This window comes from Sander lucioperca, chromosome 2 (genome assembly GCF_008315115.2).
Source record: "Sander lucioperca isolate FBNREF2018 chromosome 2, SLUC_FBN_1.2, whole genome shotgun sequence".
NCBI classification, from domain to species: domain Eukaryota; kingdom Metazoa; phylum Chordata; class Actinopteri; order Perciformes; family Percidae; genus Sander; species Sander lucioperca.
The window spans coordinates 31,094,448-31,118,526 of NC_050174.1; the positions used below are offsets into that span (position 1 = coordinate 31,094,448).

The 24,079-nt window shown below is 42.3% G+C and overlaps 1 protein-coding gene across 2 annotated transcripts in view; it reads right to left on the bottom strand.

The window, feature by feature from the left end:
• znrf3 (zinc and ring finger 3) overlaps positions 1 to 24,079 on the bottom strand; it is a 74,936-nt gene that overhangs the window by 7,954 nt on the left and 42,903 nt on the right. The window contains exons 3-6 of one of the 2 annotated variants that reach the window (XM_035996331.1): positions 6,170 to 6,244; positions 3,640 to 3,771; positions 2,502 to 2,609; positions 333 to 500 (exon numbers count right to left, since the gene is read on the bottom strand). In XM_035996331.1, coding sequence (XP_035852224.1) covers positions 333 to 500; positions 2,502 to 2,609; positions 3,640 to 3,771; positions 6,170 to 6,244 — 483 coding nt within the window. Of the gene's footprint in view, positions 1 to 332; positions 501 to 2,501; positions 2,613 to 3,639; positions 3,772 to 6,169; positions 6,245 to 24,079 lie in introns of both variants that reach the window. The other variant, XM_031305331.2, reaches the window with a different exon arrangement.

A 24,079-nucleotide genomic window follows, 5' to 3' on the forward strand; every position in this document is an offset into this window, starting at 1 on the left:
CTTTTAAAAGTCAGAATGAGTTCTGAAACATTCCCCCTTTTTTAAATTTAATTTAATTTTTTATTTTTTTTTATTTGAAGTACAAGTTAAGTTAACACAGTTTTAAGTGTTTTGTCACTTTTCTGCAAAATAGTATACATGCATATGAACATAAAAACAAGAACGGTTTACTTTTGTATTCATTGTAAGAGCTGGTATAACAACCCATATAGTAAAGCACAGTTTATGGAGATGTTATACCACTGTTTGCATCATACCGTTTAGATTTGAAAGTCAACAAAGCAGATAAAGTCAGTCCTTTAAAATCAAAAGGACAAAGTGTCTTTTCTTACCTCCCCATCAATGTACTTTTCCAGACAGATGGCGCAGTCAGAGGTGGAGCTGCTGCTCAGTGAATCAGAGGCTCCACAGCTGCTCTCGCGCTGGCCCTTTCCTTTAGCCTTAAACTTTCTCGTCTCCATCTTTTCCAAGGCTTGGATGGCCATTCTGTTCATGGAGCTCTGTGGTGGGGAGGAAGGTGGGACAGGTTCAGTGGGCATATCTGCATGTTTGATTAGCCACATTTCACTTTTATGAATACCCTTTTAAAGTTCTGTAGAGTTTAACATGAAAGTCAGCAAACGTGAGAGCCACAAGAAGACATTAAAATGACAAAACTAACAAAACACTGAAGTCATCTCAGCGATGATGTTTTGAAGTAAACATCCTGCTAAATGTCGTACGTCAGTCTATACGTCAGTGATGGCAACTTTTGAACTGTGTTCCTCTTTGCTGATGTTAATGAGAGAGGGTTGATGTTGCCATGATTTAAGACTTTCCTCCCCTGACACAGTACATCATTTTGCAATGTTTGACAGATGCATTAGCAACTCTCTCTGGCTCTGACTCTCTGGTCTCTTTTTCTATCTCTAATACATTTAAAGGTCCTATGACATGCTGCTTTTGGATGCTTTTATATAGGCCTTAGTGGTCCCCTAATACTGTATCTGAAGTCTCTTTCCTGAAATTCAGCCTTGGTGCAGAATTACAGCCACTAGAGCCAGTCCCACAATGAGCTTTACTTAGGACGTGCCATTTCTGTGTCTGTAGCTTTAAATGCTATTGAGGAGGAGAGAGGGGGGGGGGGGGGGCAAGGGGGGGGGGGGGGGTGTGGCCTTGACCAGCTTGCCATGGGCAAAGCAGAGAAAGGGGAGGTAACCTTGCTCCTTATGACATCATAAGGAGGAGATTCCAGATCGGCCCATCTGAGCTTTCATTTTCTCAAAGGCAGAGCAGGATACCCAGGGCTCGGTTTACACCTATCACCATTTCTAGCCACTGGGGGACCATAGGCAGGCTAGGGGAACTCACATTAAGGTTAAAAAACCTTATGAAGTGAAATTTTCATGCCATGGGACCTTTAAAAAATGGTGACTGATAAGTTGACACATACAGAACTACTTATTTGGATTAAAGTTAATGTTTCACATGTGTAGCAGACAGTGTGATTTATAGCAGGCACTGCTTGAACTGCTAGTGCATCACTCGTGTAAAAGAGTTATTTATGCTCATGCGCAGGCTTAACTTCAAAAAAGGATCTCTGGAGACTGTTTCTTCCTTTATGTCGCCTCGCAACTAGATAATTGAAGACTTTATAAGGGCAAGTGGATATCCTGGTCAGCAAGAGAGCACTGAAATTTGGCATGAAAGTCATTCTCATCACAGGGTTGACAAAACATGAAACATGGGGACTTAAAAAAAAAAAAAATCATTATGTTCAGTTTGTAATTAACTGCAGTGTTGTGAGGGCAAGCCCTTAAGGAATCCTTCACTAAACCCAAAAGTATTAGGATTTTTACCCCTACTGGGGTAATTGGATAGGAAGTGTTAATGCTGTATTAACAATATTTACTCCACAAGAACTTCATTAATTTTTCACATTTCAGGAAGGAAAGGTTGTTACATTATGTAACAAAAGGTTCCCCTGGTGTGAGCTGTTCTCTTAATTAACCCCCAAAGGAAGTCACGACCAAGTTATCCGCTGCTGTGTGACACACACATACACACCCTTACACACCCACACAATGAAAAAAGTGGCAGTCTTTACACACCCAGACACACGTGTGCTGGCAGGATTACACCTATCTTGACGGATGCCGCTACAGGTTTTCTTCTCTGTCATGACATCTCTGTGTGTTCAGGCTCCAGCAGACAACCTCTCATCAGCGTTAATTAAATGCTAATCCTGATTCATGTGCCTGACACAAGCCTCCACTGAGAGCTTTTTTTAAACACACTAGAGGAGTCAATCAACAGCAGTGCTACTGTCGCCCGACTCTACGCCTGCAACTCCAAGTGAAGTCGTGTTGACTGGAAAAAAACAAGGCATGGCGTCGTATTTGGATGTGTTGTTGTGTAAGAGGCACACATCAGTTTCGGTCCTTTGTGACTCAAACTTGGGGGTAAATAAATAAGTTGTTTCTGTTCTAGTAGCGATGATGAGTGTGTGTTTAGACACTAACCTGGCTTCTCCTTTGCTTGAGTTTGATCTTGATGAGCAGAATGAGGCAAACCAGCGACACAACCACGAAGAAAGCCAGGAAGATGCCCATGTCAAAATATTCCGTGGGCTGCTGTGGAAAGGGAGGGCAACAAGAACACAGATTTGGTCAAATAATCTTCACATGCTGTTGGTTAAAGGGGTTACTAACAGGGTTATTTTTTTTTTTTTTGCTCAGCAGACCACTCAATGATGTGACTGAAATGAAAAATGGGAAATAAGAAATGGGACACATTCACACATAATTCGGTGGTGCGTTCTGGAATAAATACATGGTTGATTATTCACGCAATACATTTCCATCTCAGAATCATTTTCCTCTTGTTGTGTGTCAATTTATGACTGTCAGTAATTTACTCAGGTAAGTGCTACATCTCTTACACAAATAGGACCATTCTGCAGAGTGGAGCTGAAACGGTTTCGCCGATTAACCGATTAACGGCGAACGCCGTGCAACCAGTAACCAGTAATATGACTAGCGTTATAAGCTAATTAGTGGTTTGCGCTTACACTGGTCACATTCGATTAGCATGAAAACATATCCCAGAGAACGGTCGACTCGGTACACATGTGTTATTAACCCCTAGGTTCATTTTGCGCCGGATTTGTCCTTTAAGGATTGATTTCTAATCAATTCAATCAGTACCAAAACAACTGCTCAGAAACAACTGAGAATGGCCAGATTGTTTCATTCTTCATCAGAAAAATGTCTCTTATCGGACAGCCCGTTCTCTCGGGCTTTCATTATGTCAAGTTATTTGACCTCAAAGTGTGCTGGTCCTCTTATCAAATATTCCGAGCAAACAAACAGCTCTTTGAATAGCTGATATTAATCTCCCACAGTGCTGCGTAAAAAAAAAAAAGAGTCCTCGGCCTTGGGGCAGGGGAGAGCAGAGAAGAAAGGAAAGGGGTCAGATATCACAGCTGGAATTCCCGTTTGTCTTCACATCTGAAAACGTCTCAGCGCTGTTGGGTGCGTGGGCTTCGCAAACATGTTCACCTCTTCCTCATGTTGCTTCCATGTGCCTTAGATTAGTCTCACACACATACGCACGTCATCCACACACAGTGTGGTTTGGGGTTTTGACATGAGCGCTTACCCTCGGTGGTCTGTGTTGTATCCGAGCACGAGCCACTTTCTGCTTGTTGACGATGTTCATCAACTTAACGGCGTCGTTGCCCTTCACGTAAACCACCGGCCGCTTCAGAGGATCCTCGGCAATCTGGTTTAGCTGAGGAGAGGACAGAGAAAAACTACATCAAACACAGATGTACTAATACATAACAAAGGTATACTTATTTATCTGGTCAATAATTAACTTTTGTTTAAAAAATGTCGTAAAATGTCTTTTGTGCCATTAGGGGAAATGAGGGATCCAGTTGTTTTTTTAGATAATATTTTGGGGCATTTTCGGCCTTTAGTAAGTTTTTTGACGAGACAGTTGAAGACATGAAAGGGGAGAGAGAGGGGGGAATGATATGTAGCAAAGGGCCGCAGGTCGGAGTCTACCCGGGCCCGCTGCGTCGAGGAGTAAACCTCTATATATGGGCGCCCGCTCTACCAACTGAGCTATCCGGGTGAGATTAAAAGTCTATGGCCGTGGCTACACTTGTCTTTTCGATGCGACATTTTTCATCAGATCATGCCAAGACGCATTAACTGTTAAGTCTGTACGCTCCGAGATCAGATCTTGCTCCATTGGGATCCGATCAGCCAAAATTAACTTGTGATCTACTGTACATGACTTAATTAATTCTTCATTTAATGCAGTGATGAATTGCAAGGTTTTTACATTTGAACATATGTGTGTGTGTGTGTGTGTGTGTGTGTGTGTGTGTGTGTGTGTGTGGGGGGGGGGGGTACAGAGTATGTATGTTTTTGTCACTCAAGGTTCTGAGAATAATAAAACGCCTTTAATATTGCATTACACCAATGCATTGTGGCTAAAAGCCTCCATCAGGACAGGGTATCGAAAGCTGAACACTTTTATCCAAAACATGGTGAAATGACCATGAAATAGTAAAGGACACAAGATTGAGAGTGCCTTGGATTTCTCTTTTTTATTGAAATGTAAAAATCTGAAAATCACGCTTTGGTTAAAGCGCTCACAACTGACAAATTGACTAATGTGACGCGTGATGAGGGGTCACAAGTAGACATAGCTTCTTTCTTTTTTTTAGGGGACCTTCAGCAAAAAGTTTGCGAACCACTATCCTACTGCATGTTAACTGTCTGAGCGTAAAACGCATGAACTTCTCTTCTACCAACTAGAGAAAATGACTTCTAGGCTTAAGACATGGAAACTGTGGTCACAGTTTGCCGGAGGGAGCCGGAGGAAACAGTCAATGAAGAGTATGTTCTGGCTTTTGAGTCAGTTGACATACCCCTTTACTCCTCTCCCTCTCTGTTCTCCCCTCTCGTCTGCTGGTTGGAATCTGTAATTTGAAAAGCCCAAGGGAAATACCGAGGATATTCGCATTTCTATTTCTTCCGCTGCCGTCATGTTCTCCAGTGAAATACTGTACGTTCTAGTTTAAAAGTATAGACTCTGAAACTTTTGATCTCTCGCTTGAACCTTTGAGAAATGACTCCACCAAGACCTTGGCTTGGCCTCTGACAAACAATACACCCTTAAAAAGTACACCTAAAAGTCCTATGATAAACTTGAATGTATTACTGCTTCAAGAAAGTGAAATCACAAACTCAACTTTTCCTCAAACAAAGCGTTTTAGCCACAATTAGCACTTGGCCTCACATTAAGTATAAATTGAGACAAAAAGGAGGTCAAGTGCATAACTTCATAAAGCTTCTCTCCTAATTTCAGCCCTGGGACTTTAATTCTTCCTAAGCTCCTCCTCCCTGCCCCTCGGCCTTGTGGGTCCTGTCTCTGCTGATCGGGCCGCTCTGACTGGAAAAGCCTCTCGGGGGAATTTAACACAGCCGCCCGGCGCTGCCTTTCATGTGGTCTCTGTGCAATCCCTTTTATCTCTCAGCTACGCGCTTTACGACCCAGCGGCAGAGAAGAAGAGGCGAGGAGGGAGTGAAAAAAAAGAAGAGAAAAACCTGCAAGTCCAGACCTGGCGCGGCCAGGATGAATACCACAGGAGAATTCTTGCGACAAAGGCGTTCAGTGGAGCAACTTGTGTATTATACATCTTAACAGCAAAGACACATGAGCAAGAAAGAGCGGCCGAAGAAGAAGGAATGTGAGTGTCTAGGTGTGTGACATTAAATACACTTTGTTCTTTACTGTAGCCCATGTGTTTGGAGTGTTTGTCATGGTCTAGTGAAAGCTGAATGTGGATATCCATTTTCAGTCCTGTCAGAGCGCAGTGCACTCCTCCAAACACAAGTTAGAGAGCTCAAAGGCCCAGAACGGTTAAATAAGCAAGGCTGATCACACATGCTTTTGAACACAACTAAAGATAGAAAGATCATTGTTTGTGCTAACAGCAAACACACACACACACACACACACACACACACACACATACACCGCCAGTCAGAAGGGCAGGGCATGCTGCTGAGCTTTCTTCAGAAGTCTTTCACAGACAGACCGAGACCGATTAGACTGTTTCAGTGTTGTTTTGAGTGTGCAAATGCCTGGATAATTTTAGGTGTGTACGAACCTGGTCGATGGCATCTGGATTCTCTGACACATCAAAGATGACGGCTGTGGCTCCCCGCTGCACTGCTCTCTTTGCCTGGCAACACAGAACAAAAGTAACCATTAGACATATTCAACAACAGTGCAAAGAAAAAAGCCAGGGAATGTATGATCACAATGTCAACTGCAAGGTTTTCCCATTCAAATTTGGGCCACTAGAGGGAGTTTTCTGCCTAAGTATAACATGCAGATCATCTGGAATGAGCAAATAAGAAAACCAACTGAAGTAAACAAGCCATTGACAACATTTGCTAGGGTGCACATGTGGTCTATGTCTTCATTTATCCAAAGTCATCATGATGTAATTCAAAGTAAATCTACAACACCTTACGCTAATAGTATGACAGAAACCGTTGCATCTCTAATGCATGCATCCATGTGATGCAGCTCTGCGTGACATTTTAATTTAATTCTGCTGTGCATGCTCAGGAAAGTTGAATAAAGTTATCAGACTTTTTCAAACTGGCAAGAAATGGGAGCTTCTTTCATCTGAGAGCAGGGAAAGTCATAGCACAGAGGTCTTTTGAAGACGTCTGCTGAAGGCAAAAGATAAAGGAAATGCTTGGATCTGCAGTATCCCAAGTATCTCCTCGCAGAATCCAAATTGGCTTCCGCGCGTCTGGAAGAAAAAAAAAATCCTTTATCTTAACTGCTTCTTTCCCCTACAACCCGTTCTCACCACGCTTGATTCATGGTGCCCTATTTAGACAACGTTTTGATGTCGGCACTACATGATCTAAAATAGCGTGGCTGGGATCATATCCTGGTATTATCAAGTGGCCTTGGGTTCTTGCCAGCGCTCTTCATAACTGGAGGGAAGAGAGGGAGGGGGGGGGGGGTGAAGATCAAAGTGACAATGTACAGTGCTGTGACTCTGCTGCCGAGTGGCTGGAGAGTGTCATAGCTCCAGTCAGCAGGCACTTACAGAGGACACAGAGAGAGAGAAAGGAGATGGGGAGACGTGGTATTTGCGGGGGAGGCGCAATCGCTCTTCTCACAACACACCATGTTAATTTCCGAGGCAACAACACTCAACAATGGATGTTGAGCAAGGTTTTGCCCAAATAGGAAGGGATTTTACAACTGACCAAATCACCACCGCAAACACTTGTTATAACCTATCAATGTACTACAGAATACACAGAAAAGGTCTCTAAAGGTGGTGGTCCACCATTAGCCGGCAGAACAGCCTCACTGCTCCTTGGCATATATTGCTAACTCATGCTTCCTTGCGCCCTCTCTCCTCCCGTGACCCAGAACCCCCCCCCACGCCCTTCTGCCATGGAATCTTCCAATCTCTTAAATTCACCTCAAGTACCCAAGGAGCGAGAAGAGAGAATAGTTCTGCAGGATCATAGAGAGAGAAAGTATACATGGCAGCCTTCTATTGCTTAAAGTAGAGGGTGTCTTCTTCCTCCAAAACAAGAAACCAGAGGTTTTTGCATTCTCCAGAATCAATAAAAGAGTCAATGATGACACTAGTGAACATGTTTAATTTTTTTTAAATAGCAACATATATGACATATATGATCCTCTTCACTGTAGGGAACCTTTGGTGGGACTAACTGCTGTATGAACAAGTCACAGCAGGAGCAAAATAGAAGCAAACTAACCCAAGGCCTTTGATATAAGGGGTGGCAAACGTATCACTCTCTGTGAATTCAACTTTAAAATCAGCTTCAGGAAAAAACCTAAACACATCATGACTGAAGTGTGTGAGCTACATCTCAATTAGATGTCCCCTTGGTTAAATCCACAAAACAAGACGTTTATGAATCTGACTTTCATAGCTCGCTAAAGACTAATTAACCCCGCAAACTGATTCGATCTTTCCCAGCATTGTAGGAAAGCCTTGTCAAACACCCAAACATTAAGACAGCGACGCTATAAATACAAGCTCTTTCAACTTTCTCTTTCGCCCTGCCTCCTTTACATAAACTAACATCGCTCTTTTCTCTTTCTTCTTTCACTTTTTGTACTTGGAAAAGTTCAAAAGCGAAATGAAGCGAAATCTCGCTTGGCTTTTCCCTCTCACCCAGTTTTCTCTCAGCTCCACACTGCCAGACTCCAGCCCCCATTTTATTCAGCACAAGTCTGCTCCCTTTGATGTTAGCTCTCCCAGTTAATAATTAATAGTTCTTGGTAAGACGCTTCGAGAAGAAAGAGATCTCCCTCTTAAAGAATCTCCACTCGGGCAGGCCTCTACTGCAGTGCAGGGACTTGCCTGACGACAACAAAAATGCACCCACAGGCAAACTGGCTCTCTTAAAAAACATGACACATCTCCTTCGCAACCCCATAAAAAACTACAACCTCTGACACCAAAGCAAGGATCTTGCTTTGCGACTATTGTAATGTCATTTCTTTCTTCTTTGTGACTTTGTCATGTTGCTAAAAACCAAACCGTTCGGTGAGGAAACACTGTTTACTTCACTGACTCAAACTGGCTATGGAGTGCCAAGTGGCAGAGATCCTGTGCAAGGAGATATTGTGCAAGCAATTTGAGACAGCATTCAGCCCTCTGCTACAAACTTTAGAAAAAGAAAGAAAGATGAATAACACGCTGGAAACATAAGCTTTCATTTATGTCAGTTTCACTGAGATGGAACAGGAATTTTTGGAGCGTCTGAGATGACATTTTCATCTTCTCAATTATGATTAGAGATGAGATCAAGATGCGCAGAGAAATTGTTGAAAATTCAAATGTTACTTTTTCAGCCATCAGAGTACAAAGAAGAGTTTGGCAAATAACAGTTTATACGATTTGAGCTTTATACAGCACACCTGAAGCTTTAAGAGAAACTGGAGACTTAGGCCGGCTACACACTGGCTGCGTGGCATGAGCGTGGCGTTTCTATTGCGTGTCAGTTGTGTGGCGGCTGTGTGGATTTTTCTATGTCTTTACCAACCCGTTCTCATTCCGAACTCGTAAAATAAGGACGTTTGGACAGTGGCTGTCAGCGTCTGATGCGACGAAAAAGGCATCTTTCAGCGTGTAACGCACTGGGGAGAGCAGCAGTTAGATAGGATTTAGCGAGTAGTATGTAATGGCGAATTTCCGCATATGGAGGTTGGTTGGGGTGGTGGATGGGTCAAACAAACACAGGACTTTCACCCAGGAGAGCGGGGTTCGCGTCCCGCTTGTCACGCTTAGTCGCTTTTTATTTTCATCCCGCGTGTCACAGAACCGTACGCCCACCCACGACCCTTTCCTAAACCCAACCATCCCGTTCTTCCCGCGTGTCATGGAACCATACACCCACCCACGACCTTTTCCTTAACATAACTGCGTCAAAAGGGAGGGCAATAGTCTCGACCAAGCGCGTTTACTTAAATCGCTAAAGGAGACTTTTAGCATCAATAAGAACGACAAAGGCACCTGACCAAGCGTCCATATTTTACGAGATGAGTGTGAGAACCTGTTGGTCTTTACACACCAGAAACGTGTCTGACGCGGTGCTGCTGCTGCTAGCCTTGTCTGTACACATGTATGTTTCCCATTGATAAAATGAAATACCATGTTAAACATAAATATAGTCTGATTTGATTACAGCAAAGACAACGTCGGCAGTATTGATGGCAAAATAGGCTACAGAATATTTCATTCTGTATTGACAGACATGTCATTTATTAATATGTATTAGTGTCAAAATGACATATAAACATCTTTTCCTATTCTATTTTGCCTGGAAACGCTTCCAACACGCTTGCGTGTCGTGTGAAAAATAGGCGTTGGTTCTATTTCTAGCATGCATGCGTTTTCGCCGCGACTCGAGTCGCGCCTGAGACGTGCGTGTCACGCAGGCAGTGTGTAGCCGGCCTTATACAGTGGAGGAAAGGCACTAAGTTGGTTTATTTCAAATTCACTTTAAACTTTTTAGGTACATTGTCTTCGAGCATTTCCATGTATTATGCCACTTTATACTGCTACTTTACTACATTTCAGAAGGAATTATTGTACTTTTTACTCAAATCAATTAACCTGGCAGCTGCAGTTACACCAAAGAGACATTACCTCTCTAAACTTCTCAAATGGTTTTATAACTTTTTTTTAGACCCAATCAATAATCAAATATTTCACAAAAAGCCAAAGATATTAGAAAAGCTAAAAGAAGAATACAGATTTGTGTAGCAGAACTTTGCTTTTTTTGTTCTATCCTCATATTGTGACCCTTTGGAGGGGGCCAACCCCTAGGTTTGGAACCACTGGACTAAACTTTATATAAAAAGTTAAGACTAGCTCCGCCCTGAGCAACAGTAAAATGCTCCATGCCAAGTCATGCATCAGTATTAACAAACTTTGATTGATAATAACGTATCACTCACTGCGGCCATTCTACTGCTGAATAAATGATAATTTTAGTACATTTTGCTGATAATAGTTCTATACTTTTAGAGTAAAGGTTTTACTTGACTTACTAAGTGGAATTCTAAATGTAGGTTTTCTATTACATTCTTGTATTGGTACTTCTTCCCCCGCTGGAGAAGAATAGGAAGAAGAAAGGTAATCATAGTTGAAACATGATCACCGGTCCACATCCATTGTGCTTGATTACTTATGGTCAAAAATCGGAAGAATTGTCATTGTTTAGCCATCAGAGTGCAAAGAAGGGTTTCGCAAGTAGCAGTTTATAAGATTTGAACTATATATAACATTCCTCGAACAATAAATCAACATGCAATCTTTGTGAAAAAGTAAAAGTAAGAGACAAATTCCTATTTGAGGGCAAGTAATTGACTGTCCCCTCTTTAAATTCTAAAATAAATGCACTGCTAATATTTTTCTCAAAGCTGAAACATGATCCCCGACCTAAGTGCTTGATCAGTCATCCGTGCTCAAAAAAATCAGCTAAACTGTTCACAGGTGCTTCACAATACTGCTTGCTAAACAAACTTCCCACTGGCTCAGAGGCATGAGAATTAGGGTACAATCTTCCCTGAGTGACCAAAAACCGCAGCAGAAAGAACTGAGAACCCAGTCTAGACACTGAGGAAAATGAAAGCTATGTTTAGCATCCCTAAGTAAGCCCGCCAGCTTGTAAGATCTTGAGGGAGAGAAATTCTCACTCGTCTGTAAAGAGACTTTTTCTCAGTGTAGCGCTCACTTCATCATTCATATGCGAGGATTCACATATTTACACACCAGCTCATACAGTTACAAAACAATGCGTGTGCAAAAGTGTGCACACGTTCATAAATGGACATTGGAAAGAGAAGGTTATGTGCTCACGTGCAAAACAGACACACACCTGGATTACACCTGCAACATCTTTCCTTCATCTGTCCTCTATCACATCACTCCCTTACTTTTCCACTTTCTTCTCCTCTGCATCCCTCCTTTCCCTTTCCTCCTCTTCATGCCCCCCCCCCCAGCCCCCATCCCACCCCCCCTCTCTTTCTCTCTCTGCACTGCTATAATTAAGGCAATTAAGTCTTCAGAAGACTCTCCACTGCTATTATGCTGTAATTTCATGTTGCCTCCTGGCTTTACAGTTTATTAAAAGATAAAGGCATACTTTTCTCCCATGGATTTTCTTGTATGTGGTCGCCCCTTTTTTTTTTCTCTTCTCTCCTTCCTCGCTCCCTCTCAGAGCAGGCATGTGTGCCAAGACATTATTTACATTCAACTAAAATAAAATCAAAGTTTTCAACGTGGCTATGCGTCATCTGATCAGAGCCTGTGCAGCCTCGCTTTGTTGCTCGTTTACTCTCCTGTACGTACTGTACTTTTGCACATAAAGTCATCTGTTCTATCTTGACATTTTCATTACGGGATTTAGTCATTTCCCCTGTTCACGAAGCACATTACTCTATCTTTCTGATCTCCTACTGTTTGATGTTAACAGACTGTTAATCTGTCATAACCTTTCAGTCTGTTTACAGATAACTGACATAACTGTATTGGCTGTGTGACTTATAATCAACTGGTTTGACACCCTCGCCCTGCTACATCGCACAACCGCAAAAAATAAGGACTTTTCCTGTTCCCACATGAACTGAACTCAATAAACCTTGTTGAGCTTAATCCTGCCAATGCCTTCTTTTCATGAATCCCCTTTCACTCATATTTAAGGTTTTGACTCACAGCCAAGCTACAAAATTACAGTTTAAAAAGAAAAGAAAAAACAACATTCTCTGATAAACGCGTGCGTTCCTCTGACTTTTAAACATTGTTCAATTTCTCCCTCTACCTTCTCAAACGTTTGAACTGTCCCATATTCCTGTTTAATATTAATTGAATGCTGTTAAGCCGCAGGCTGAAGCATTTTAACACGAGTCCCAGAACGTCTGAGGCAACATTTCTTTAGCTGCATAAAACATGTTTACGAAGCACATAAAAATCCACTTGTGTGTCGCACAGGCGGAGGATAGGGGCCGGCAAGCCTGCTCTCTGTTTCAGCCGCCTCCATATAAACGACAGTTTAACGAACATAAACACACAGGGGAAAGAATCACTTGAAGCTCTCCGGGAGATCAGTGACTGCCATTAATATCAAACTGCAGATGAAAGGTTAGCAAGTGAACACAGACATGTTTCTTGAGTGTAAAGTTCAGTTTAAGAGATACAATTTGTTCAATGAAGCTGGATTCATTGTTTTTTTTCTGACCGCTAGTGGGCAGAAAAAAACTCAAAAGATGCTCACAGGTACACAGTGAGTTGTTTTGGCTAACGTGTTAGCAAACAGCTGCCCATTTACAAGCTTAATATACTCTCTTCTTTTAACTCTTTTTTTGTCTCCATATAGACATACATACTGCAGACAGGGCTGGCTATCGAACTTCAATACTTTTTCAAAATAGTTGGCATTGAAATTCTTTGATCAGATTGCTTCTGATTTACACCAGTCTTGCCAATTTTAGGCTTTTTATTTAGGCAAGGTTGACCTACAGGTTAGGATTTGGCACAGTGTCTCAATATAAAAGGAAACAGAGGGGTTTGTGGGTAAACTGCACACCACACACACACACACACACACACACACACACACACACACACACACACACACACACACACACACGACTATCTGTCCCACAGTGTCGCCATCCCTGAGGGAAAATCAGTTCCCATGGGTGAAGTATCTTCTTTCCACCGGTTTAAATCCCTAAATGGGAGACAGAGTTGTGGAACAAACACAAAAAAGAAGCGAAGCCCATAGCGTTGGCCCCCTTTTGAATCTATTTTCTTTAAGAGGGAGATGTTTTTCACCAAGAGGCCATCTTCTGGACTAGTGTGAAAAGCCCCTTTTAAAAAGGTAGTAATGTCAGCTTTGGAGGAAAACCCAGAGCTCTCTCGGGGACAAAAACAACAGATCAGAGAGGGAGCCTGTGGTTTTCCGCAACGATGCGTCTGCCATCATCCAGATCCAAGTCGACATCTCTTTAAAAGCTAAAACTCTCTCCGTGCATTTCTGACAAATCTGACTTATTTTCCTCTTCTTCACCTCAACCCCTCCCACTCCACCCCTGCCTCAGCGCACACTGTGGAGTGGCCATTCACCCACCATTGCATAACCAGAATAATACAAGAGAACTGTGCTTGTGTGTGTGTATATGTGTGTGTGTGTGTGTGTGTGTGTGTGTGTATGTGTGTGTGTATATGTGTGTGTGTGTGTGTATGTGTGTGTGTATATGTGTGTGTGTGTGTGTGTGTGTGTGTGTGTGTGTGTGTGTGTGTGTGTGTGCACCTCTGAGGGGGCCTGCCAGTGGACCATGGCAAAGAGCTGGTCCCATTAAAGAGCGGAGAGTGAGTGAGGCGTACTGGGGAGAACTCCCTCATCATAAGACCCATATATAGTGTCTCTGTCACTTTTATCCACTTCCTAAACTGTACCAAATCCTGACCCTGATATTTACTGCAAACTTGTAAAAAATACAGAAAGGGCTTAAACTGCAATTCAATGTGACCTTGATGAGATTCTTCCTGATTAAAATCATATATTTTGCCAATTTAAGACTGGATTTCCTTCACAAGACAGGAGCTGGTGAAAACTTCTTTTGTTTAAATGGTGTTGAGAAAAAGCAGTGGTGGAAGAAGTTTTAGATACCTTTACTTAAGTAAAAGTACTAATACCACACTGTAAAAATACTCCATTACAAGTAAAAGTCCTACATTGAAAATGTTACTTATGTAGAAGTATGCAATAAAACATTGTATTGTACTAAACTACATGTGTTTTGTGTACAAAAATCTTAATTTGTAAAGTAACTACTAACTAAAGCTGTCAGATTAATGTAGTGGAGTAAAAAGTACAATATTTCTCTCTGAAATGTAGTGGAGTAGAAGTAGAAAGTGGCATGAAAAGAATCAAGTAAATTACAAGAACCTCAAATTTGTACTTAAGTACAGTACTTGAGTAAATTGACTTGGTTACATCCCACCACTGAGAATATGAATTGATGTTGATATTTCTTGAAGATATTTCGGTTTTGGTATAAATACTAAAACTCTGGTATTGGTATTGACTCTGGTGTTGAAGAATTATAAACAATACAAACACAATTTGCATGTTGTTTGAGTGGAAACATTGAGATGTGGAAGCAAAAGGTTAAAGAACTACAATCCAAATGTTTCAGTCTATAAAGACTACCTGTAATTCTTTAACTACAGTCTGTGTTTTAAAGCTCTTTTTATCTTTAAAAGGGTATAATAGTGGCCGGGTAGGCTCAGTGGGTAGAGCAGGCGCACATATACTAAGAGGCTTATGCCTCGACGCAGAGGTCCAGGGTTCGAGGCCGACCTGAGACGATTTCCTGCATGTCTTCCCCCTCTCTCTCCCCTTTCTCACCTAGCTGTCCTATCCATTAAAGGCGGAAAGGCCCAAAAAATAATCTTAATCTTGGGAGTGACAGACTGACCCTTCTAACTGACAAAATGACTTGTACTCGCAGAAATGCAAGGCAAAATCCCCTACTATTGGAAATGGGTGAACACTTTACACTCTAAACTTGTTTTGGTACAAAAACACCAAACTGTTTGAGCAGAAAGCCTTCATCGGGTTTACATAACAAAGAGATAATTCTCAAACATTTAAAGGCTTGTCATCATGTGGCCATAAAGACGAATTTATGAGAAAACATTGCAGTTTTACAAACTAACATATTGTTTTAGATCTTTCTTCAAGCTCCGAGTTGAATTCTTCCGTCCTTTCAAACTTCCTTTCCTTTTCCAGTGCATGTTGTCTAATAAATCAACATTGGGACATTAGTTTCTCTTATGTGTGTTGTGAAGATATGATAAAAAAATAAATAGTGAATGAATGAGGCTTGTGTACTGGACTTAAAAGTTCTTAAAAATGTAAACATCTTTCTTTAGAAATATACATGTTTGTCTTGCTTGTTGTGCACCACATGGAACATTTCCTGTCTCTCTCCCCGGTTTGATGTCTTAGACAAACATGTGACACAGATGCAAATGTATCTGACCACTGCTAATCAAGAAGCCTTTGAGTTTTCTCTACTCCCGCTGCCCGCTGCTCTGCCCTGCCGAGACCAAACGCTGGGGCCGGAGGAATGGACAACCGCTAATTGAATTTCCTCCACTTTTCCTCTCTGTCCCTCCCATGTTGTTTTCTTACCGGTTTTGGGCTCTGGCCCTTTGTGATTCACAGGAAAATAAACAAGCTTTTCGGCTAGGGACAAGAATACTACTTTTTAAGTGCTTCTTCTCCACCAAGTGTCTAAACTGGTGTTTGGATTAAAGTGACGGGAAGTCTTAGTTAGAAATGTTTGTTTTTTATCTGGCGCAAAACACTGATATCAATATATTAGATTATCTGATTAGTGATTAGTCCTATCATTCGGAAAGTCCTTCATGTTTTCTCTGTAAACCTGTTTCAAAGAACAGCACTGAGTTTAGAAAAAAACTAATGCATGCATGTCTCATTTTTGATATTTGAAGAGCATAACTTGTAATAGAAAGAAGAAAAATCTGAAATTTTGATATCAGAATTTGTTTTTGCCTCTCAGCAGTCAGCCAGCAAAAGACCATCCGAAGGTGGAAGAAACTTTTCCTGGTATTGAAAAATCTGAACTACCATATTTTTCACGAGATGAAAGCTGTCAAGCACAGAGGGCATTAAAAAAAAAAGCTAGTTCCATATGGTCCAGGAATTTTGGACCAGGATACATGATAACCTATGTCAGTTTGCAGGGATCCTGGTTCCATTCAGCCCAAGATTATTTGTTCTGGGAGATGGGTCAATCCTAAATGGGATGGATAAGCACATAAGAAGCTGGGCCCAGACTAGTTTAATGATAGCCAGACAGATTATTTTAAGAGGATGGAAGAATGAAGGGGTGCCATAAATCCAGGAGTGGGCTTGTGAGATGGCTAGGGTTGCGGCGTTTGAAAAAATGTCATATAAACGGTTTGCCAGATTGAATGTCTACACTAGAAAATGGGGAAAGTACCTGAGCTTTCTGGAGTGCTCCTAAGAAGCTTTGTGCTGGGGAGAGATGTGTATGATGGGCTTATGGTGTTGTCATTTATACATATGTTTATTAGGTTTATGTTTTGTTGTCTATTTTGTTACTATTTTTATTGAAAGGTCTTGAATATTTGTCTGAGTGGGTGGTGATGACTGGGGGGGGGGGGTGTTCATGTTGCGAGTTGTATGTTTTGTATGTTGTTAAAAAAATAAAAATGGTTAATCAGAGAAAAAACTACAGCTGCAAAGATTAATCGATTAATCGATTAGCTGTCAACTCTTAAATTAATCGCCAACTATTTTGATAATCGATTAGTCGGTTTGAGTCATTATTTAAGACAAAGTAAAAATTCTCTGATTCCAGCTTCTTAAATGTGAATATTTTCTAGTTTCTTCACTCCTCTGTGACAGTAAACTGAATATCTTTGAATTGTGGACAAAACAAGACATTTGAGAACGTCATCTTGGGCTTTTGGGAAACACTGTTGCACATTTTTCACCATTTTCTGACATTTTATAGAGCAAACAACTAATCGAATAATCGAGAAAAATAATGAACAGATTAATTGACTATGAAAATAATCGTTAGTTGCAGCCCTAGAAAAAACACCTACTTCCAGCTCCAACAACAAAACTCAAATACAGTATACAGGTGCACCTGCCGTTGACAGCTCAATCAATTCTTAACTACATGCGTGTTGATTATTAACATTACTATACCTTATGAAACATTAATAACAAAGTAACAGTCTGATAAAGGGTTACACTGACATTTCTGAATCTGACATTACTACTACAAAATAACACAGCAACATAGCAGTATTTGTCTCTTTATTCAGGATGCTACAGTGTGAACATGCACTATAATCCAAATGTAGCAGACCTGAGGTGTCTCACTAAACGGCCACTCTTCCCTTAATTTGTCTGCAGTCGTACAGTTTTTCTCTAATCTCTCCCTGCCTTGAAGCTGCTTTAGAAGACCGTGTCCCTGCTTGCATGATAAAGAAGTGCTGCTGTTGCCTGTCTCTCTTGTAATACTCTATCCTGGTGTTGGAGGGGTGTTGATGCTGACTGCTGTCTTCCTTCCCTGGGCAAACAAGGCAGAGCAGGTCAGGACTCAGCCCTATAACCCCCATTTTGCCTAATTTCTTACTGTACCTCTCGCCTCCTGCTATGCAGTCTTCCTACCAACTCAACTTGTTTTTTTCAGCAGATAATCATGTAAAACAAAGTGCTGGAGAAGAAGCTGACTGGGTCCTTCATTTCTTTGAAACGAGAAGGAACTTTCTTCAGACAGACTGTCACTCTTTTGATAGTAACCGTCACTGTCAAAGCTGAATTATAGCTAACAAATGTTTATATCTAAGCAAAGGTTTGTACTGTTGAGTACTGATTTAGCATTGCACTCTTGTCGGACCTTCAATGGACAGTTTATTTAATTAAAAAAAGGGTAAAAACCGATGCAGCAGAACCTGATTGCACACAATCTTCTTCCTTGTCAAAACCTGGTGCCAAAATTACCCATAATGCAAGAAAAAAAAAGATAAAAACATGCATCCCCTGCGTGCTAACGCTTTTGATTTCCCTGCCCCTCTCCCTCCTGGAGTTTCAATTCCCCAGATTTTTACATGATGAAATATTAAAACCTGCCCATCAACTATCTATAGAAATAGCCCCATGTCACTGCTGTTTGTGATTGTTTTTTTGTTTTAAATTACGTGGGTCTACTTGTTCCACACATTTGTCAGTTGTGTCAAAACAGAGAGGGACACACACACACACACACACACACACACACACACACACACACATTTATATTAGCTCTATGTGTAATTAGGAAACAGCAGGAGTGCAGAATTGCTTGATGACCGGCACGCAGGAATGCATTGCTAGTGCTGAGAACAGCCAGGCGGCTGCTCGGCCTTCTCTGAACATATCATGCTTCAGCGGCCAGTGTAAACCTGGTGTAACTCCACGCCCCTCACTCATCTACGACTCCAAAATAACACCTTCATTGTTGTCTCCCAGCAAGTCATCATCCTGTAACAGTATCCTTGTCATTAGAAATGATACACCTACTACCAGATCATATCCAGGGGTCACGAGGTAGTGTCCTTAAGTACAGTTTTGAGTATATCTATTTTACAACATTTTAGAGGGAAATATTGTACTTTTTACCCCCCTACATTTATATGATAGCCAGTTACTTTGCAGATTAAGATTTTTCAAACAAACATACAAATAATTCTAATGGAAAGAATTAAAAACTTCTTATGAAGTAACATAATCACGGACAACCGATATCCAGATGTCTCATTAAATTGGATTGTTATATCGTGCTAATTGGTCTCCGATAAACTATGCTAATGTCTCTCCCAGTTTCTGCCAGGTGCATTGCCATACTTCACCCCCTCCCTTTCCTTTCTTTCTCTTCTTCCATTACTTCACTGTCTCAGAGCATGGGTAGCTCCAATGACACACACACACACACACACACACACACACACACACACACACACACACACACACACACACAGACAGACACACACACACACACACACACCTTCTTCTCCATCTCCTTGCGCTAGGCACAACTTTGCCTTCCTGGCGGTGCATAAAAGAAAGTTCCAACCACAAGAGCAGGATGACATTTTCACCCCTGCTATCCCTCCAGTAGAGGAATCATCGGTAGTGGGAAGAAGCATCAGATTAGCTGTGTGGGGACCAGGGAGATTCAGTTTCCAGCTTCCGTGCCAGGCTGTGGGCCCGAGCCTTAAAGACAACATGGCCCTGACATACACAGCGTGGCACGGGACACAAGGATTCTCATGCACACAAGCACATTCCCCTACAAAGCAACAGGCTTAGACGGAGATGAAGAGAGAAAAGACAGGGCTTTGGTTGACGTGGGTGGATGTTTGGTCCTATCTTTTCTAAGATTTACTTTTTCCACGGCTCATCTTTTGATCCAGCGCCGCGCCGTCTTTTCTGGGTTGCAGTTTGACAGACAGGAAAACTTTAGTTGTGGCTGGTTTCTGACTTTATAATAACAATTGTGATTAAGAACAATCATCAATGTAAGGGTGGGGAAAAAGAAAAGAAAGAAACAACTCCAACTTTCCTCTCATTTCCCCTCCTGTCTTCTTCTGCCTCTATTTTTTTATTTTCTTCGCTCACCCTCACCCTCTCCCTCCGTGTCTCTCTCTCATCTTAAGTCCCCAGGGCTCCTTTCTTCTCTCTTTAAATAGGAGCCTGAGCTGTGAAGTCTAATAATGGTCATTTGGCCTCCCATTGAAATCTGGGTAATTCGGCCCAGGGACGGCTCACTTTGAGCCACATGACACAAGGAGCTTCCCAGTGACCATGGAAACGAGCGCAGTGGGATCCTGGGTGCCTCCAAGCGCCGTGAAACGTGGTGAAGCGGTGATTTAAGAGGGTCTTTTTTTGTTGCAGGGGGTGGGGTTGGGGATTGAAGTAGGAAGGTGGGTGAGGGTTCCAACACAGCCAGAGAGAGGGGGTTGAGAGAGGGAGAAAGACATAAAGAAACAGAGAGAGAAACAGAGGGAGAGAGGCCCCTGCATGGTCACAGTGGAAACCTCTCCCGACACCCCGCCAGGAAGAGCGGCCAAGATAATATCAGCAAGTTGAGGCGTACACAAACATGAAAGGAGAGCCCAAGAGGCAGGCCCCTGAGTGCTCCGTGCTTCACAAGCTTTTTTGTCCCCATTTTTTCTTCTCTACCTGCTTCTCCTCCTCTCTATTTTTTAAATTTCTCTTTCTATCCCTCCCTTCATGCTGCGGTGTTTGAAAGTGTTTATTCAGGGTGTTTGGTGCAAGGGGCAGGTGGAGAGAAAGCTAAAGAGTTAGCTTGTCCATTTTACTAGCTAGCTAGCTAGACTACCCATTGCTTAAGTTAGTTTTCAGTCCTGTAAATTGTGAGGGCAACTGATATTTGTTACTTTAGTGAGTGTGTGGATGCAATTTAAATCATGTGAAATCTCTATACGAGAACTGCCTGGAACTTTTTGAATGTTTCCTTCATGCTGCGGTGTTTGAAAGTGTTTGTTCAGGGTGTTTGGGGCAAGGGGCAGGTGGAGAGGAAGCTAAAGAGTTTGCTTGTCCATTGTACTAGCTAGCTAGCTAGCTAGCTAACTAGCTAGGTAGCTAGACTACCCATTGCTTAAGTTAGTTTTCAGTCCTGTAACTTTGTGATTTAATTTAAAGGGATAATGTGGCACCAAAAAACAATTGTGAGGGCAATTGATATTTGATACTTTAGTGAGTGTGTGGATGCAATTTAAATTATGTGAAATCTCTATACGAGAACTGCCAAGAACTTTTTTAATGTTTTCGTGGTAAAAATGTGTGAAATATGTTCTAGAAATCTTGAATTTGACAAAACATCTTTTAATGGCAGAAAAGCACATCCTTAGAGTAAGGGAACTCAAATAAAAGTGAACTGAAAACTTCTGGATCTGACAAGGCAGAGAAGTTACTACAACATTAGCCTCCATTATACCCTTGATTTATACAACCCAAAACTGACTTTCAATTTGCCGCACTCAACTGAAAGGAAGTAGAGCCCCATCACTTACAGCACAAGCGCAGGAAAAATTGTCTCATCAATATCCTGCATCTTTATGGCTCCGCTATGAAAAGAATTTTTAAAAACTCTAAAGGGAAAAAACAAGCTTCATCTGTTTCGAACAAAAGCCAATGTTGTAAATCAATCACTATTGTGGCTTCACTGCAATTTAACAAAACACTCTGGAGACTGCAGAGTGTAAAACTACCGCAATTTTCTTTCTTTCTATCTGTTATCAATGCGCTCTGCTTCACTAAGGTCTTTGCAGAAAATGAAAGAGAATGCATGAAAAGGGAAAAGGAGTGAGAAGAGAGTGATGAGAGAGACCCGGTGAGTCATTCAGCCGTCTGCATCACAACACAAGCTGATCTGCCAGCCTTCTAGTTCCTCTTATCCAGACTGATAAACAGTGGATGAGCTAATGCATGCACATATACGCACATCCCACTGATATTCCTATTCCTACACATAAAGGCCAACATGCTGTATTAGAAGTGGTCTGAAAACAAAGCCAAAATGCAGCCAGTTCAATCCAGCATTGAAGCTTCTTTACAACAAGCCCCTGCGGCTTGACACCCTACTGGCACTGCCGTGGCCTCGGGACGACCTCGAGCACGCACCTGAGTGTGTAGGACAGATAACCTGGCCGCAGGCTCGGAGCCAGTCGCCCACAATATCACACTCATCGGTCTGTTGCCATTTCTTTCTTTTAATACAGGTCTCTCTCTTCTTCAGACACACACACGTGCACACACACATATACACGCATGCACACACACACATATACACGCATGCACACACACACACACACATATACACGCGCACACACACACACACACACACACACATACACGCGCACACACACACACACCTTGCAGCCTTGAGTACTTCCTATATCCCCGACATTCCTATCTCACACACACACACACACACACGCACATGCACACACACACACACACACACACACACACACACACACACACACACACACACAACACCCTCTCTGCAGCTCTGGCTGAGATGCCAGACACGGTTAGAGTCCAAAAGCCACTTAGCACTAAGACGCAGCAGCTGTTTGCTCTGGCCTGCTGTCCCATAGTGCCAACTTGAGGGCCATGGTAGAAAAAGCTATACAGACACACTCCTCTGCCATCTCACATTGTTTCATGGCAACTGCGGTTTTAGGATTGTGTTTGTATGTGTGTCAAAGACTTTTTATGGATGTGTGCATCTGGCTAAAACTTTAAAGGAGCACGATTTATTTCTGGGAGGATATGTCAATCTCAAGATCTTGAAACTTTTCTCGTTGCTCTAGTTATTTTTGAGTGCTTTGTAGCGGCCGGTCTCGGGCCAGTTGAGCTCCGCTGCGATGAAATGTTGTCTTTGGCTGGCGTTTAAGGTGGAACTGATCGTGGTTCAGAGACAAGCTGGTCAAGGGCAGCGCCAGGCCACACACAACAAGCACATACCAGGGAGGTTTACATGCTATGCCAGCCAAGAGGCTTGCTTTACACAAGCAGCAGGGCTGTGTGGGAAGATGGGTCGCATTTTTCTGCTTATGTGTGTACAAAAAAAAAAAAAAAAAAAAAAAAAAAGTTGTACCAAGCGAGACACAAATCCCAGCCACCCACTTACCAAACCAGACACATTCTCCTTCGTCATCTCCTTGAGAAGCCAAACCCCCGACCTCTCTGCCTTCCCTCTGTCCTCTAACTCCCACTCCTCTCTCTATCCGCCACCACTCCACTTCTCTGCCTTTCCTCCCCCGGTTGCTTGGGTTGGGGGCTGATGTCATGAGAGCCCGAGGAGGATGAAAGGGGAAAAGCCGGCATGCTAAGGCCCCGTGAGGCCATTGGACTGACACCGCGGTACTTGAAAGAAGAGATATCTCACTGGCACAGTGACAAAGACCCTGACCAGCCTGGGCCACCAATGAAAGCCAGCGGCATGATTTCATATTCCAGAGAAGCTGCCAAAATCGCAGTGTATGTGCGTGAAAGACAGTGTAGAGAAGAAGGGAGGGGGGCCAGTTCTGAGAAAGTCAGGCAGCAGGGAGGAAATGACAACCAAAAATAGGTTATGGACTGCAATAAATAGTTTAACTTGAAAACGGATACATGGGTGCAGAGGTGTAAGCATGATTTACAACATTTACAAACACCTATAAGAAAGGGGAGACATGACAAGCTGGAACTAAAGAGAAGCAAGTACTGGTCTACTAGCACCAGGCCACTGTGTAGTGTCATCCACATATGATACCATTACTCAGACTAACCACTTCAAAGAGTGTCTCAAACACAGTTAGCTACAGTAGGAACCGATTTGCTCATGGTATTCCTGCTGTTGGGGGAGGGGCTACTGCTGTGGCACACATAAGTCAGGGGTTTAACAGCCCTGCAGCTCTTACAGGAACCAGAGAGGAAGTGCAGGAAAAAAAATGTGTACATATATGTGACACACCAGCATTTTGGTGAGGTTTGCACGCGGACTTCAAAAGGCCGGCATGACCAACTTCTTTTCCTCCTCTTCCTCTACTGCTAATATTTGCTGATTTCAGAGAATCTCTCTGCAACAGAGCTGTCTAAGATTCTTGAGTCACTAAGCGTATCAATTTAACCTTAGCTAAAATCACACTGTTGATATAATAGTGATGACAATGGCATTAAAGGTAATGTCTTGTGTAGAATTTCTGTGTAGCCCGTTGCTACATGTTGACCAGCTCCTACGCACAGCCGGGGGCCTTGTGTTCCCAGACACTTTATATTTAGACATGGATTGGCGTAAACAGCATTTTCTCTCCTACAATTCTGTTTTGTGCGTTCACTGGGATCCTATAATTGAATGGAATCTAAATTGACCG